The following is a 17,510-nucleotide window of genomic DNA, read 5'->3' as shown; positions in this document are numbered from 1 at the left end:
CTCTATGTGACACTAACACGATGCATTGGGTATCTGTTCCAGGTGAAACAGCACACTTAGCAAACCTCACTGGTGCCCTGTAGGCAACATGAAGGTGCCAAAGGGAAAACTATATTGAGTTAACCTCTTGAAATGCACAGTGCTTTCTCTGGAGCGTGGGTATGATCAAAGTAGGAAGAGTATCACAGAATCACTGTTATAGTGAGAATGGAAAATAGATCTAATGAGCAATAAAATGCTACTATCTATTAATTATGGCTCTCTTAGTTGATCCGTGACTTGCATTTATCATATTGTAACAAGGTACAGTATAGACAACTGAGCTGTACCAAAGGAGGAGTATCACTTCCATCCTTAATTTTCGATGATCCTTCATAAATCTCCTCAGTTAAAACAATGACACTGGCCACATCACACTGTTAACCCTTTTCTCCCTGCAGTTGTCAGAGCTGTAAGATCCACGCCAGGCAGTCAGAAACAGGATCTCAACCCCTAGCCACCTCCTGTTACAGAAGTAGTTGGCACGTTCACAAACCACTGCGATGCACAAAACAGCATCACTAAAGATTCAGAACTACTCTGTTGTACATACGTTCACCAAAATTACCAGCTGCCCTAGTTTTAGCCTAGCATGTATTTGCAGTTCTGCAATGCTTTACGTAAGCACGGTTCTGCTAGAGCTGACATTCAGAACAACAATAGACACTAAGTGGCAGGTCTGAAAGAGATTTTAAACCTCTCGGGTATCCCAAGAGTGATTTTTATTTCTTCTTTTTGGAAAAGCGACAGTTGGAGTAACTTTAAAAAGAAATGGTTATCGGTCTGCGTACCTTCCTTAACTGCTGAATTATTTAGTGAATAATCAGAGTCACTTTCTACAAAGATGTAAAACTATTAAACTGAAATCCATTATCAAAATGTCTGTTGTCATGACCATGCACTGACAATAGTCATGGCGTGGTCTACAAGACTATCGGCCAAGCCATTGAGGAGAGGCCCCCTTTTACCTGTAAACTCCTTTTTGCTTTGTAACTCATGGAGGAACAATGGATTCCACACACAGATCATTGCAACAAAGTCTCTGTACGTTAACAACCTAATTGTTTCTCTCCTTAGAACAAAGCTCATTAGAAACAAAATAGCAAAAATACAGCATATTGTAAAACATGCTCTACCACGCAGTGACTAATTAACATGACTTTTCCTGTATAAACTAATGTGAATATCTCATGTAAGCCTAACAACATTAGTGCCTCATGAGCAAGCCTAAAAGTCAGTACTGTAAGATGCACATACTCTAGAGCTAAGGAAGGTGCTGCACAAAGACCTATAACAGTAACACCACTGATCTTGTAAAAATACAAGTGTATACTTCAGACCAGTACTTCTATGTAAACAGTTGCACAAAAGTAACACCCACAAGTTTCTGTAGCTATGACTGATGCCTGCCTACAGGCAGGCACCTACCCTTTGCAAGCAGCAAATTCACGCTCACTCCTTTCCACCTCACCCATGAGTACCATCGTGCACCACCCCTGTAAGAAATGCAGGCTCAGTCTTCTAACTTGTTGCTCACAAAAGCCATCTTTTCCTCTGTCAGTCTCTGGACCTTCTTTGCTCAGATGCCATCTTCAGCTGTAAGTACCAGGACTTAAAGTACAGCAGTGATTACAAAAGCACACGATAAAACACGATTGATCTTACAGTATCCCTTATCAAGTGGTTTCAGACTGAGGAGCATGCCAGAGCAAAGGGGCAGGCACAGTAGTGACCAATAACAGAACCCAAGGGAACAGCATGAAGCTGTGTCGGGAAGGATCAGGTGGGGCTTAGGAAAAGATTCATCACCAGAGGGCGGTGCGCATGGCCCCAGTGCCAGAGTTGAAGGAGTGTTTGGAGAACGCTCTCAAAGGGTTTGGATTTTGGGTGGTGCTGAATGGAGCTACGAGTTGGGTTCAGTGATCCCTGTCCATTCCAACCTAGGATGTTCTATGAGTCTATGACTACGACTCCTGCTTATCATATCACTATAAACAAAAGGGTTCCAAAATACTTGTAATAGGATAAGGGGAAGACTGCAATACAAAGAGTACTAAAGCTAATATATATATACACACACACACACGCACACTATACATACATATATATACACACAGACATATTTAACAAGCTTCAATTCATAGAGTCATAAAACCATTTGATTTGGAAGGGACCCCTAAAAGTCATCTAGTCCAGCTCTCCTGCAATGAACAGAACACCCGTCGCTTGATCAGGTGCTCAGAGCCCCTCTGGCCTGACCCTGAATGTCACTAGGGATGAGGTATCCACCACCTCCCTGGGCAACCTATGCCACTGCCTTGCCACTCTGATTGCAAACAACTTCTCCCTTATGTCCAATCTAAATCTCCCCTCCACCAGCTTGAAACCATTTCCCCTTGTCCTGTCACAGCAGACTCTGCTAAAGAATCTGACCCCTTCCTTACTACAGCCCCCCTTTAGATACTGAAAGGCCACTCTCAGGTCTCCCCAGAGCCTTCTCTTCTCCAGGATGAACAGCTCCAGCTCTCTCAGCTTGTCTTTACTGAGTCTGTCCTTGTAGGCTGAGAGCTCTGTTCAGCCCTTACTGAGTATCAAGGAACCCTTGGGTTATTTTTTCCAGCAGGCAGTTTAGGGGTCTTATGGCACATGCTAACAGTACATCTACAAACCATAACACACATATACTAACTACTTCTAATATCATTGAAGAGCACAAAGAAAAACAAAACAAAACCCAAAGTAAGTCATAATCTTTCCTCCTTTATTCGCCCTTTTTTCCTTCGTGTTTTCTCATCCTGGCATACTAGCAGCTTCAGTTACTCACTTGAAAAACATCATCTTAGGAAGACTGCCATATAATTTAGGAGGACAACATGTCAGCAGGAACATTTTACACTGAAAATGCCCTCTCTTATATCACTCAAGCACACGGTGCTCGACTCCACACACAAAGAAAGGTGCGCCCTTCTCATCCATACTCCAGTTTCCACCCGGTCCTCGCGCTCCCTGAACGCCACGCTCACACAAACCCCACGCCGTCACACAGGTCTGGACGTGGGCACACCCGTCCGCCCATGCCCCCATCCCACACGACCGGCCTTCCCCCCCCGCACACGACATGGGGTCCCGGAGGCCTCCTCCAGCCCCCCGCGGTGCCCATAGCCCCCGGCGGCGCCCGCCCCGCCCGCACTACGCGCCCCAACACCCCGCAGCGCGCACCCCGCCCGGTGACGCTCGGCCACCGCGCCCGGGCAGGTCGGTGGCCCGCAGCGCGCACCTCCGAGGGCGGCGGGGTCGCGCACCCGGAACGGGAGTCCCCCGCTCGCCGCCCTCCTCGCGCCGCCGCCCGGGCCGGGGCCTCGCCGGGGACGGGTGACGGCGGCGGTGGGGGGGCGGCCCGCTCGCCGGGGAGGAGGCTCGGGCCGCCGCTTCGCGGCGAGACGGCGGCGAGACGGAGGCGGACCGGCGGCGGGTGGCCCGGCGGAGGGGCGAAGGGGTGGCGGCGGCACGGGTCGCTACTCACTCTCGTCAGGCAGCTGATCGAGCTCCGCCATCTTGAACGAGCCGCGCCGCTTTTTCAAAGGCTGCCTGGCGCGGTGCATTGTGGGGGAGGAGACGGGGCCTTGCGCGAGGCGGCGCTGGCGGGCGAGGCGCGCGACGGGGCGCGTGCGCGGGGCGGTAACGGCATCTCGCCTCAGCGCGGGCTGAGGGGACGCGGCGCGGACTGGGCTGCCTGAGCGCTCCGTCCGCAGCCCGCAGAGGCGGCGTAGAATCACCGAATAGCCCGAGTTAGAAGGGACCCACAAAGATCACCGAGCCCGACTCGTGGCTCCGCACAGCACCACCCAAGAAGTCAGACCATACGTCTGAGAGCGGTGTCCCACCGCTCCCTGAGCTCCGGCACAGAGCCGAGCCCACCGCCCTCAGAGTACAGCCTTTCCACAGCCCCCTGCCCTCCCGTGGAAGCAATTGATCCAATGGTGCATGTACAGTAAACTGTTCTTATTTTCCTTAAACACACTCATAATAGCTCAAAACAATCACGAATGTTTGTGTGGGTTTTTTTTGGTACAAAAAAAAAAAAAAAGCAAATATAAGTTCAAAATCAATTAACAATATCATCTTAGTGAAGTCTAAAGTAAGTGTTGCATCTCAGAAGGAAACACATTACCAATAGCACAGTGCTGCGATGCATTCTGCATCTCTACAAGCACCTAGCCGAGATCAGGGAGCCCACAAAACACAGGAAAGTGGACAGGAAAGCAGCAGTTATCCAACACCTCCTCAGTGCTACAGTATTCACCAAGGCAAGGCAATTTCAGGGGAGGGTGAAGGAATAAAACTTTTCTACAACACAGTCACATTTTGCACTATTCTTCAGAGCTTGAATTTCTTGGGGTGGGAAGAGAAAGATGAACTTAGGAGAAAACAACAACAACAACAACAAAAACAAACCAACCCAAAGCTAATACCTTTAACAGATTCTCTTTACCTCAAGACTTCAATGCCCCAGACATCTCCTACTGGTCATCTTAGAAATTACCAGGTCAGAAAGGAAAACTCAGCTCCAAACAGCATTACACCTGATATTTCTGCATTTGGAAAATGTTTAGCAGGAGCTATTACCATTTGCTATGTTGAAAAGGTAGAAATCTGTGCAATAAGGATTCCTTATAAACTATTTTGGTCTGTTGTACTATTTTATACTGCAGTATGTCTGCATTCTGGGTTTTTCACTATTGTGCATGGTGTTTCCAAGCCACACCAACATGACTGACAAAGCTGCATCCAGAGCCTTCTGCCAGTCTATGGTCTGTCAAATACACAATGCTTCCAGTGCATCTTCATATCATTTGGGCAAATTTGCAGTTCATGCTTGGGCAATACGGAAATGACACAATTGTACTGATAGACGCACACCATGACTGAGAACTTCTGTGCACACACTGCTAACAACCTGTAATTAGGTATTGCTGACTCTCTTGCCTTGCACAGGTGGAGGAAGATCCTTAAATTGGCTTCACTCATGCTATTAGCTTTCCCAGAGGGTAACGTTAAGCAATTACCCTTAATGGTGTGTGCTGAAATACTGCAAAAACCACTTCCATTTTTCCTCAATTACTGCAGATGGTGTTAAAACACAGGTTACACCACCACCTAATCAACAGGTCCATAGCCTTGTTAGCACAGTGCAAGTAGCACTACATCCCAGGGACACGAAGCAGCAGGGTGCCACTGTAACACAGACTCTAGGCAGGTCTGGTAGTAGGAAGAAAAGCAGAGATAACTGGCAGAAGCCACAAGTGTGCTCTTCAGAAACTGAAGGACATTCTTGTGAAGGCAGTCCTACCTTATGCAATCAGAATTCATAATGAAGGGGGAAGCAATGGTTTCTCCTCAGTAGTTGCAAAGCTGTATCTACTGCTTGCCTTCAGGCTGTGCTTGCATCTCACTTTCTGTGAAAGCAGCCCACAATTGCCCATTGGTTTGTGTGCTGCCTCCGCACTGGACCAAATGAATAATAAAAGCTGGGCAACCTGTGCTGTATTTCTCAGCCACTTCTTTCTTTCATGAAAACGGACAAATCACTATTTACAAGTTAGCAGTTAGTGAACTTAGGCTGGGTTCCTTCAATTTACCCACCCGATATAAATGTACAGACTACCTTAAACTTTGCAAGCCATTGGACAACAAAGTTTTCAGACATGAAATAAAGACAAATGATTAAATATTTATACATTGCTGCTCATAGTTCAACATTTAGATCATTAGTCATTCCTCAACACATCTCTAGAAAAGAAGTCACAGGACCCAGTGTTTCAACAGCTCACCGCTGCCAAGCAGTTCTGACAGAAGTGGGTCTACCCATCCACCCAGCTCTGCTCTGGGCGCATCCTCCAGACGCCTTCATTTGCTGTCACCGTGCAGCTTCCCTCAGCCAGGCCCTAGGAGGAGGCTGCCAGTGCAAGGTTAGAGACTGTGAGATATACTTGCTCACGCTGCAACTAAAACAGCGCTACATGCACATCATAAAAGTGCTCCTTTGCACTGTTACAGTAGCCTAACATTTATAGTCATCTCAGGGCAGGACATTCTCAGAGCAGGAAGGGACTTTGAGCTACCTCTGGTATAGGTGATAGAGGACACATCAAAACCATCTACCTTTACTTCCTGGTCCAAAACTGAACTGCAAGCTGGAGTTCTGAGGAAAAAAAAGTGTACCTTAACTAAACAGCGAGTTCTCATATTTTCTTGCAGAGTGTGAAAAGATTGCATTTAAGTCGCAGACAAAAAAATTCTGTAAGCAAAACAATTAGTCATTGACAAAGCTACTGAAAAATCGTAAGAAAACGGCCACTCTTTCCACTTCTTTTAAAACCCATGGACAGCATCCTCATTTGATTTTCTCAGTTCAGCTGTCCTCCAGTCACACAACTTACCTGCCCAATCCCCATGTTTTTCTCTCCTTGGTTTTCCATCTGTTTTTCATCCTCCTCTCCCTCAAGAATCCTGGAAACAGCTACACTGTAAGGAACCACTCTGGCTGGGAGCTCATCTTTCGAAAGGCACCAGGATATCACAACATCTTAGGAAACAGATCTGATGTTTCCACACAAATAGTCAGCATAAGCTTTAATGGTCTTTTCTTGGGAAGGGAACTTTGATTGCAGAGGATACCAACTGCAGTGTCCATGCAGAGCTGCACCAGGAAATTAGACAATCTGCCCTTCACAACTAGAGGAAAAGGTGGATGTATGGCTCAGGGAAATTAGTACTTTTAGAACAGAAATTAAACTGATGATGCTCTGTAGTCAAGTTATTTCTGTGTTGCTCAATGACTTCCTGAAAGTGAATTGGTTTCAGTAACAACCATCACTAAACAATGAAATTGCTATAGTTTCTATTGACAGTTCAAGAGAAGAAATTCAAGTGCACCCACAGAGTGGCAATATACCTCACTCCAGGTCATGATGAGTGAAGCTTACCTTCTTACATCCAAACTCAATTTGGAGTTCATAAGGCTTGAAGTCTACAACAACCAATTTACATCATGTTGAAGGCATATGTTTAAACGAGGTTTATTGGGGCCAACACTAGATTCAAACAGCTACAAGTTCATTTTTCATGTTTACCACATCAGCTGTTGACAGATGAAGTCTCAGTGGAAAGTCCAAGTTTTCATTTCACCACGACTTCCTGAGATAAGACTGCTGCAGATTTTAATGTTTGGCATTTGACTTTCAGAGAGATATATCTTCAAGAAAACGCCAGCAGATACATTTAAATAATTACTCAAAGCAGAACAATTTGGAAATTTTGAAACGTAAAGCTGTTAGTATGAAATTATCTTTTATTTTTTTTAAACTCAAAATAAATGCACATTTATCATTTATTCAAAATGAAAACTGAAAAAGGGTATCTTAAACAAGTGGGAACGCTAACAGAACAAACATCACGAACACCTCAAGTTCCTTCTCTGCTATTGCCCCTCTCTGGCTAAAAAACAGTTCTGTTGCTGTTGTCCATTTTGTTTGGCCAATCAAAGGAAACACCTGATAGCTCCCACAAATAGAAGTGGTATAAAACAAAACCAACTAAGCATTCTCAACAGAATTCAGGTCCTTGTGTTGCCACATTATATAAAAACTTTCACTAACTTTTGTACTAAATAGGATTTAGTAACCGCTCTTGCAGTTTAGCTCTCGGTATCTTGATAAGTGAAGTCAATGCTTAAGCATGTCAGAAGTCAACGCTATAGTGTAACTACAGTATAACTAACAGGACTCCTAATTACTGTTCACCAGAGTGATGTCTTATAGTTGAATTTCAGTTTCAGCAGGTACTTCAGATTTACCTGAGCAACATCATACACAATATATCTAGGAAGAATGTTAAGGAACAATTATAGCTGTTGATGATAAAAACACACAAAAACTCAAAACTCCAAATATAATCAAACTTCATCTTTGAGCTTAAGTTATCATACAGTAACTTGTGCTATTATGCATTTTTAACATTTCAAGCTGGGAATCTTTAAATTTGATTTTTCTTTGAATCTGAAAATATCTTATATGAGTTAGAAACTGTCAACTAAACTGCACGTGAAGAAAAAATGATGGCATAGTAGGAATCCTGTGTGACAGGCAAGTGAACTGACTTAGATATGAAGCTGTAGCTCTTGAACATTACTTTTGTCAGGCAGAAAATACACCATGTCTTTCCTGCTACCTAAATAGTGGAACAACATTACTTAAATAAGATCTGAAATTACAGACCTGGCATCACAGAATCGTAGAAATTAGAAGAAACCTCAAGAGATCATCAAGCATAACCCCCTTGTTAAAGCAGACTCCCTACAATAGGCTGCACAGGTAGATGTCCAGATGGGTCCTGAATGTCTTGAATATTTCCATAGAAGATGGACAACTGGGACCGGATTACTCTGAGAGGTATTGTCCATCACCCTTACTGTGAAGAAGTTCTTCCATATGTTTGTATGGAACTTCTTATCATCAAATTTCAGGCCACTGCTCCTTGTTCTATCACTATACACCAGTGAGAAGAGCCTGGCCTCAATCATTTGCTTCTCACCTTCCTTTAGATATTTGTAAACACTGATCAAATCACCCCTCAGTTTTCTTTTCCCCAGGCTGAATAGTTCGCTCAGCCTTCCCTTATAAGGGAGATGCTCCAGGCCCTTATCATCTTTGTGGCCCTCCGCTGGATGCTCTCTAGGAGATCCCCGCCTTTTTTGACCTGAGTAGCCCAGAACTGGACACAGTACTCCAGGTGTTGCCTCATCAGGCAGAACAGAGGGAAGGATCACCTCCCTTGACCTGCTGGCTACTCTTCAATGCACCTAGGATTCCACTTGGCATTCTTGGCCACAAGCTATGTGTAAGTTCTACTGCTACCTCCCAGCAAAAAGTCACTAATCTTACTTCCCCCAGACAAACGAACAAGAACAACAAACCTGGAAGAGCTCTACAGTTATTGGCAGCGCAGCAAAGTTTAAGTGGCTGTGCTGTATTTTTTCAGAATACAGTTCTTGTCAATTATTCTTAATGCTTTAGGCCACAAACTTACCTCAAATCTCAACTTAAGTCTGCTTCTAACAGGAAAACAACTTACCAAGTGAGAAGTCAGTTTCTACATAGTCTGGAGATTGCATTAACTAGCTACTTATTTCACTGAGAGCAAGCCAAGTAGCTGACAATCTTTACACTGAGACAATAGACATCACATTCTCATTACATTCTCAGAGCAATGCTGATTTGGGGGCACTTCTGCCTGGAAAGAGGCTTAAAGGCTACACTCTCTGAGAGACATTCTGATGTTTACCTTCATATTTGCAAATGATGTGGGGGACCTGAGAGAAGCTGTGTGATGAGACTCCAAGTAGCCTGCTCCTCCATCTCCTCCCAGTCAAGCTGACCAGCCACAGCATCCAGAGGAAGAAACTATGTTAGAGTGATGTGAAACCAAAGGTTGCATTCCCCTTCCCTTGTCCTGCCACATATCAGCAGAGCAAGGTACTTGGCAACATCCATCCAGGTCAATTCAATACCTTCAGCCATTGAGTCTCGCTAGAACAACAGCTAATTTGGTACTGTTTCCTTTTTAACAAGATGATAGCTTAAGCATGACAACTGTAAAACTGTCTCCCTTTGAAAATAGAGTCTAACAGATGTACTCAAAAACAGACCTAAAAATCAAAACACTGGCAAAACTCCTGACTAATATTAGCAAGAGCCTGCTAAAGTCAACAACACCAAGTGCACAACCAATGCCACAGCAAAGGATACTCATTGTACAGAAGACAGGTATCATTAATTCCTGTTGAGATCCCATTCCCTAAGGGAACTTCTACACCATCAAGGGTTGTAGTGGCTGTGGGATCAGGTGCAGTTTTACCCAAGCCTAGAAAAGGAAAAAACATTAGTTAACAAATCTCAAAGGCAGATATCAAACTTTGCACATAAAGAAAAAAGACTCAGCCAGTCATGTATTACATTCCATATGTTGTCATACGCGGACTGGGAGGAAAAATATCTTAAAGAGAACATAAAAGACATTGTCAGTTTATTCAGTTCAGCACCACTGTGTTTATAGTAGTTGTACTCTGCTACATTAAAAGAATAGTTTCTCTTTTTGCTGTTAGCTTTGTCATACAGACTAGACAATTAGACAGATCAGACTACTCTTATTGCTCTCATATCTTAGCACATACATGTGAAAACTGTAAAATTTTCAGGAAGTTTTAATAAATCAATTCTTATTCTTTAGATTCTTCAATACAAATCTAATTTGACATTTGAAATAGTTGGAATGCACTGAAAAAGTGTTAGATCGTGTTTTAATAAATTTTAGAAAACTCATTTATTAAGCCTCTCAAAACTGAGCATTCAAGAGAAGTTGTTCACTACCAAATGCTATCGATCTTTCCTACCTCTGTAAAGACAGTCATGATTACTACTACTTGTGCTTGAATTAGAGAATGAAGTCTTTTTTCATTTTTCTTTTACCCCCATCTTTTGCTGATAGAAATGCAATGAGAACAGCTGTTGTATCTGAACTTCCATCCTTAGCCTTTCCCTTCGCTACAAGCTTCCAATACACTTTGAAAGCTAAACAATTATTCCTCTGATTTATTAAGCCTCTCATCCTTCTTCTAAAACATATTGTTGTTGAAAGTGGATATGGAAGTGGAGAATACACCTTACTTTGTTCTTCTTGTACTATGAAATGAAAGTCTCCTCCTGAACTTCAGGCAGCCCATTAACTTCAGTTTTACGTTTTCAAGCATACTCTCATCTCAAAACACTCTATATACATGTATTCAGATGCAATCATAATGCTGCATATTATGCAAATACTTAAGGAAGCACAGCTACGAAAAGACTGTAGGTCTATTCACGAAGAAGAGAGACAGACATAAAACGAGTTTGCCATCAAAAATGCATTACCAAAGAAAACTTACCTTTCACACTATGCTTTCCTTTGGGCAATTTTGTTATGTGAGAAGCATTCTTTAGCTCATACCTGGATAGCATAAAGAACACACAGCAGTGTTGGACATTCATCTTAAAATTTCTTGGTAAAAAAAATACATCTATGTTTTTTCAGGCTTCAGATTATGGTGAGTTAATTTAAATTCTATTTTTCTAAAGCTCAGCCGCCTTTATACCTCATCTCAGTGACTAATTTTATTGATACTGGCATTTACAACATGATTCTAGACTTCCAGCATGTTTTTACACCACCCAACAGTTCTCATTTGACAAAAAAGGCCAACGTTGTTTTTAAAGAAATACAAAGCGCTCTTTTTTCACACTGAAGAAGCAGCTTTCAATTTTAACATTAGCTTCTATTATAACACTCTAAAGCATGTTTAGAAAATGCTCCTAATGAGCTACTTACATATTTCCAAGGGCAACTTCTCCCAGTAGTATTAACCCAATTGGATCAGCTTGAGATGTGTGACAGTAGTTGGCACTCTTGGACACCATGTCTGCAAAGTAGATGCCTTTCCCAAACATGTAGCCAGTCTGCAGCAAAGGGGGGAGTGAAGTGGGAAAAGAGATTGAAAAATTCATATAATAATATCAGTAATATAAAGGCAGTACTGAACCCATCTAGCTGAGCTCTCAGGAAAGCAAAGCTGCAACTCACGCTCTCATAGACACCATACAGCAACCCACTCTGGACACTGAATGCTGTCCTTGTACTCAGAGACAATACTGGGTCCTCCCCAAAAAGAAATCCTACTATTTAGATTTTCTCTGACCATGACCACTTTGGGGCACAAGATGGAGGCGACCAGAGAAGCTGTCTGTTGAACATACCACAGGAGCTTCAGGGGGAGCTATCCGGAGACCCTGCGAGAGGATACCAGCGAAGTTGGTGGTGCGGGAACCGTGCCACAGCAGCTGGCGATTATGAAGCTGCTTAAATGGCTTGTAACGCTGACTCTCTCCTTCACGTTCAATCCTGAAGATCTTCAATTCAAAACGGGATAGGAGAAGAAGAACAATTAAGTAAATAAGCCATTGCCTTCACACAATCAATCTGGCAAATAGGCCAATCTACTATGAGAATTGATCTAAATGTTCTTCAGTGCTCACAGCTTGCTATGTCACGCTCACAAAAGAGGTAGCCTTGATCACACAGAACTGTATTAATCCTTTACCCTCTCTTCTGTATTTTCATGAGACCATCGCTTTCTGAAAAAAATCATTTAGGGAACTAAAACTTGATTTCAGACAACTACTCTTTTATGCAGCAAATTAAGACAAAATTAAAAAAGCTTAGTCTCATCTCTGTCTAGACTTCCCTATTAAATAAAATACTAATTGGTCTATCAAAATTTGCCTTCAACACAGGAAATGAGAAGGTACTCAAAAATAAACTGAAGCCATAAGCAACTAAATAGAGCGATAAAGCTAATCTGCACGAACTTAAATCCCAGTATTCTAATACTTACTTCCACAACTTTGAGGTCATATGCATTGTGAGTAGCAGCATGAGTATTTTTCACATATTGTTTAATAATCTTGGCTTCTTCTGAATCTTTGTCAACTACCTGCAAAGAAGCAAATGATACATTTCTTTAGAATACAAATTAGCAAACTTGTTATAAAATGAAGACATTCACTCTATGCTCCCCAGTTTAAACTGCCTCTCTAATTGATCATTTAGGTGGAAATTTATTCTCAACTAGAGAATTTGTAAAGTCTAAAGAAAGCACTCAACCAGAGAACTGCTGCTGGTGGCAATAGGAAGGCACCTCTGGAAACCTGCATGACTTTCAATCACCCTGTTCAAAGCAGGGTTAGCTGTAGCAGATCGCTGTAGTCTGAGTCCAGTCACACTTTGCAAAGATAGATCCATCAGAACCTCTCTGGGCAACTCTCACAGTTAGGGGAAAAAAAATAATAAAGAAATCCATCATTTCAATTTGTTCCCATTGCCTTTCATTCTGCCAGTGCATACCACCATAATAAAACAAGTCTGTCATGATGTTCTCTATTTCTTCACACCACCTGGTATTCATACACACTGGTAAGATACACCCAAAGCTTTTTTTCCTCCATATTAAAAAGCCCAAGGTCTCTTAGGATCACCTTGTGCAACATGTGCCCCAGCACCATAGCCATCTTGGTAGCCCTTCTTTGAACTCATGCCAATACACCTGTCCACTTTGAGCTTAGATGATCTGTTAACACTCCAAAAAGACATCAGCATGCATTCCTGGTCAGTTGCTCTTTTTTTTTTTTTTTTTACCTTAATATCAGTTCGAAGCTTTTCATAATTGATATCAATTGGGTCTTTATCTCCATCTTCATTTCCACCTCTGAGAAGACTGTAGGCAACCTCAATATCAAGCAAGTTGTCCAACATCTGCACTTTAGCCTGAATAATTTAAATAAGTTATTTTACTTGTGTCTTTGATGTTCAAAGTAACTCTAGAACACTTCCAAATTATATAAATTTATGTGATGCACAGACATTGGCATTTAACAAGACTGCCTTTTAAATAAATACTTTATATAATACACGTGTTCACACATATCTATTCAACGTTATAACTATTTTTATGTATCTTCTAAAACCTTATATATAATCTCCATATGTAAACACAAATAAACAAAATCAGATATTCTGAACAAACCCACAAGCTTAACCTCATAAAAGCCAGGGGTTGAAATAATACTTCACACCTCATGAATTTGGTCTAGTATTAGGCCTGTTGCCTGCAAACAGCATACTATTTCTAGTAATTACCTGGATATATTCTAAGTTACTGAGAAGAGGTGGTTTCTTCATCCCAAAGTCATGAGGGATCAGAGTATAGAAACGGTTTGAGAGGTCCAAGATCTGGGATTCAGAACCACCATCAGAAACTGCCTATACAAGACAACAAGCAGCAAGAAAATTACTGAATAGGCCAGAATATGGCTCCACAGCAACAGGTGCACACAGGTTACTTGAAAACAAATAAACAGAAGCAGCAATAGAAAGCATTTCAATCCTGTAAGTCCCAAAGGAGTAAAAAGGGCAGCTTTACACAATTCTTTTGCACATAGTAAATGCCAGGGCTTGCTCAGAAAAAATCTAATGGGATTATGCTTTCCAAAAGGAAAAATAAAGGTGTGTGTGTGGAAGTATTCTCAGAAAGGTGAAATCAAAACTTCTTTTACCAATGCTTTCCCAAGGTGCCCATAACTAAGAAAAAAAAGCAAACAGCAGCATATGCTGATGTACTTTTGCAAGCTCTTTCAGGCAGTACTATGCAGTGATTCTTGGAATGGTCCATGTCATGATGTGTAAATACAGTAGCCATCAAGCCAGATGCTTCCCTGAGTCAACTACTTCTACTCTCATGCTCGAACAGATTCTCTGGGGTGGCAACACCAGCTTCACCAGCTGAAGTTTGTGATACAAAAGCTTGAAGTAGGTATAAGCACTACATAAACTTTGAAAGATACAAATACTGCTTAAACTTTTACAACAACAAAGAGAACTAACTAGTTCATCATGGAAACCACATACTCTTCTACACCTAACAGCAAGCTCAGATCTTCACACAAATCAGTAATCATTTACATTTCAACAAAAAGGTTTCCTCCAGTCCGTTTTAAGATAGAAGTATCCACTCTCTTCCCATTGTCTCTTAAATTATGTAAAAACAAAAGAAACCTCCAGCAAACACACACAGCTCACCATTCACCCCATTCCAAGCCCACAACAACCAAATTCCCCACTTGCTCAAACATCTGTCACACTCACCTGCTGAACTTCATTAAGGATGGAGTATGCACTTTGGATCTGTCGCTTGCTCAGTTTCCCCAGTGGCATCTTCTGCAGGTCGATCTGATAAAGTTGGAAACAATTAAAACAGGATTTCACTACACTGAAACTTTTGCAGCACTGTCTCTCTGGTTTCCAGGGAACGAATTGCTCCACATTTCAGACTTGATATTAATCAAGGAATGGTACCAGAAGGACAGGGTTTGCTACTGAAAAGATGTCCTATAAACAAAGCAATGCAGCAACAGGAGACTAGGCTTGGCAGAGTAACATAAAATGCATCCTAAGTGTCTGACTGGGATTTCAGTATTAACCTACTATCAAAGGTGCTTCTGAATCATTTTGGTGAGTATACATTTCAGGCTAACAATGAAGCAATATGTTAGAAAGAATTCTTGCACATAACATCTTCTGTATACATATGTACAACCTAGGCACTCTCTTCCAGCCCCCAGCTTTAATGCTACAATAATCAATGGACAAATGTAAAGAGGTTACAAAATACTTCAGATATTTCACATCCATGACTGAAAAAAAATGAAAAGCAACTAAGTCAGAATTGATGCCTTGACTGCTGACATTTATCTATTAATTTATTTCATTTGTCACTGTTCCTTTTGTATTCACGGATCTTGAATGAGTTTCAGATTTGCATTAAATTCTCTGCACAATTATGGGCTGCCTGAATACAAAAGCGCATAGCAAAAGTAAACACCAATGGAGTCATTTATCATGTTCACACATGTACTCTCTGGACTATTTACAATACTCATCATACACCTGCAAGCGTAAACTACCATTTACTTTACTTGGTGGGTTTATGATTCAGCTCAATGACAAAAAGATTCTACGAAACCATGTACACATGGTATATTATCTGGATAAGCTATACATTATTCATTCACTATAGAACAAGGAACCCTGGCTGTGTGCAAGTCTTCTCTGCAGGCTGAACTCAAAAGATGGTTCTGAGCTACAGAGACTGGTTTGAAAGCCCTGAAGTGATTTCCACCTTGTATTGGGCTAAGGAGAGCTCTTACTATTTGCTGCAACTACGTATACATACAGTCAGTTACTAAGAGGAGCCACGATGGATGCATAAGAGAAGACAGACTTCAAAACTGATCATGTGTTGAGGACAAATTTGAAGATTAATACTGCGAGGAACACTGAGGGCAACATGAAGAATTAGCTCTGTGTCAGAGCTGCATGTGCCAGGACTGTAATGAGGAGCAAGAGAGATATTTACCCATGCAAGAGAGGGCAAAACACTGGAACAGACTGCCCTGTAACCATCAGCCTCATGCAAGGCAATGACATGGATAACTGTAATAACATTCCAGACACTTGGTAAGGGGAAACTCTCAAAAATTAAGTTAGAAGCAGGAACAAAAGTGCATCAGAACTCCCAGTTTAGGCATAAATAGTGCCTAGTTAGAACGAAAAGCTCAACACCAGGCTTGTTAAAGGCATCACACAGCAATTTTCGGAGGATGCAGAGAAACATGAGACTAGGAGAAAAAACTCCTCCTCTAAAGAAAAACCAACTGTTCAGCAGCAGCAGGAGATAAATCTAGTAGGAAGTGAGTCCCATGATTTTCATGTCTCCTACAAACATGCAGCTGTATGAATTAACGGAGTTTCAGAGCTTTACAAAGCCAGATGACACCCGATAAACGATCTAGGGCCTTTTGCCAGTTCCAGGTACAAGCTATTAGTATTGTTTTAGAAAAACAACCAAGAGAGACACTGAATATATACAAGAACATAGCTAACCTACAGCAATACAAGATGTTGGGCAATACACCCAAAAACATTCAGATAAGCTGTTTAAATATGAAGTCTTAGAAGAGGATAACTAAGCTGGCTGAAGAAAATTGACATCTGTTATTTAGAGTCAAAGCAGTCTGACTTGCATTAAAACAACCTGTAGGATCTCTGCTCTTTCAATGCAAGCAGAGATATTACCAGACTGATTTCTAAAAGTTGAAAGAAAGAAGAATGGATGAAAAGAGGGTATCATTAGAACAAATGAGAAATAAAACAACAACAAAATCTATAGTTCAGCCCACTTCAGAAGGAGATCTGATAAAAACATTCCCTGCTGTAGAACAAAGAACACGCTCATGTGCATCATAAGTTACTACTTCCATGGCCTGTCAAACGTTGGTCAGACTCTTGACCGTATTCAGTGCTGATCTAAAACTAGCAGTGACTTCTGCAAAGTATGATACACCCTGGATTGCAAAGAACTTACTTCAGGCTGCGCAAGTACTATATAGAGAGAAAGGGAAGTTATAATTGAGACACACGCATGCATGTAGTCACCTCAAATTCCACCATAGCTTTCTTCATGCTCTCCACATCAAAAATCATCTTAATAAGGTCTTGGATTGGCTTAGCAAGCTTTGATTTAGTCCCAGCACCCACTGTCAGTTTCTTGACAGCTTCTTCATCCTGGGAAGAAAACGTAGTACCAGAATTAGTAAAGTCACAAAGGAAAAGGTAACAGACTGGCTGCCATGGTATCTAATCAAAACCAATTTAATGGACACATAATACTACTAGCCTGAAGTTCATAGGCAGTATTAGATGCTGGTCTGACTTTCTGGAGCTAAGTGGTGTCAAAAATCCACCTATTCAGTAACTGGGCAGAAGTG

At 41.9% G+C, this 17,510-nt stretch overlaps 2 protein-coding genes across 3 annotated transcripts in view; both read right to left on the bottom strand.

Moving 5' to 3' along the window:
• Positions 1-3,650, bottom strand: part of LIN9 (lin-9 DREAM MuvB core complex component) — a 35,786-nt gene extending 32,136 nt beyond the window's left edge. For both annotated transcript variants that reach the window (XM_085219131.1, XM_085219132.1), the window contains exon 1: positions 3,563-3,650. In XM_085219131.1, coding sequence (XP_085075257.1) covers positions 3,563-3,641 — 79 coding nt within the window. In that variant the 5' untranslated portion in view covers positions 3,642-3,650. The remainder of the gene's footprint in view (positions 1-3,562) is intronic.
• A 3,722-nt stretch (positions 3,651-7,372) lies between these two features.
• The window catches only part of PARP1 (poly(ADP-ribose) polymerase 1), a 28,206-nt gene continuing 18,068 nt past the window's right edge, over positions 7,373-17,510 (bottom strand). Inside the window, exons 14-23 of the mRNA XM_085219130.1 lie at positions 17,179-17,307; positions 14,830-14,913; positions 13,825-13,947; positions 13,324-13,452; positions 12,524-12,622; positions 11,886-12,038; positions 11,461-11,588; positions 11,021-11,082; positions 9,846-9,960; positions 7,373-7,919 (exon numbers count right to left, since the gene is read on the bottom strand). Coding sequence (XP_085075256.1) covers positions 7,838-7,919; positions 9,846-9,960; positions 11,021-11,082; positions 11,461-11,588; positions 11,886-12,038; positions 12,524-12,622; positions 13,324-13,452; positions 13,825-13,947; positions 14,830-14,913; positions 17,179-17,307 — 1,104 coding nt within the window. The 3' untranslated portion in view covers positions 7,373-7,837. The remainder of the gene's footprint in view (positions 7,920-9,845; positions 9,961-11,020; positions 11,083-11,460; positions 11,589-11,885; positions 12,039-12,523; positions 12,623-13,323; positions 13,453-13,824; positions 13,948-14,829; positions 14,914-17,178; positions 17,308-17,510) is intronic.

Source organism: Meleagris gallopavo, chromosome 2 (genome assembly GCF_905368555.1).
Source record: "Meleagris gallopavo chromosome 2, MGAL_WU_HG_1.1, whole genome shotgun sequence".
NCBI lineage: Eukaryota > Metazoa > Chordata > Aves > Galliformes > Phasianidae > Meleagris > Meleagris gallopavo.
This window is presented reverse-complemented; position numbering and strand designations above follow the sequence as displayed.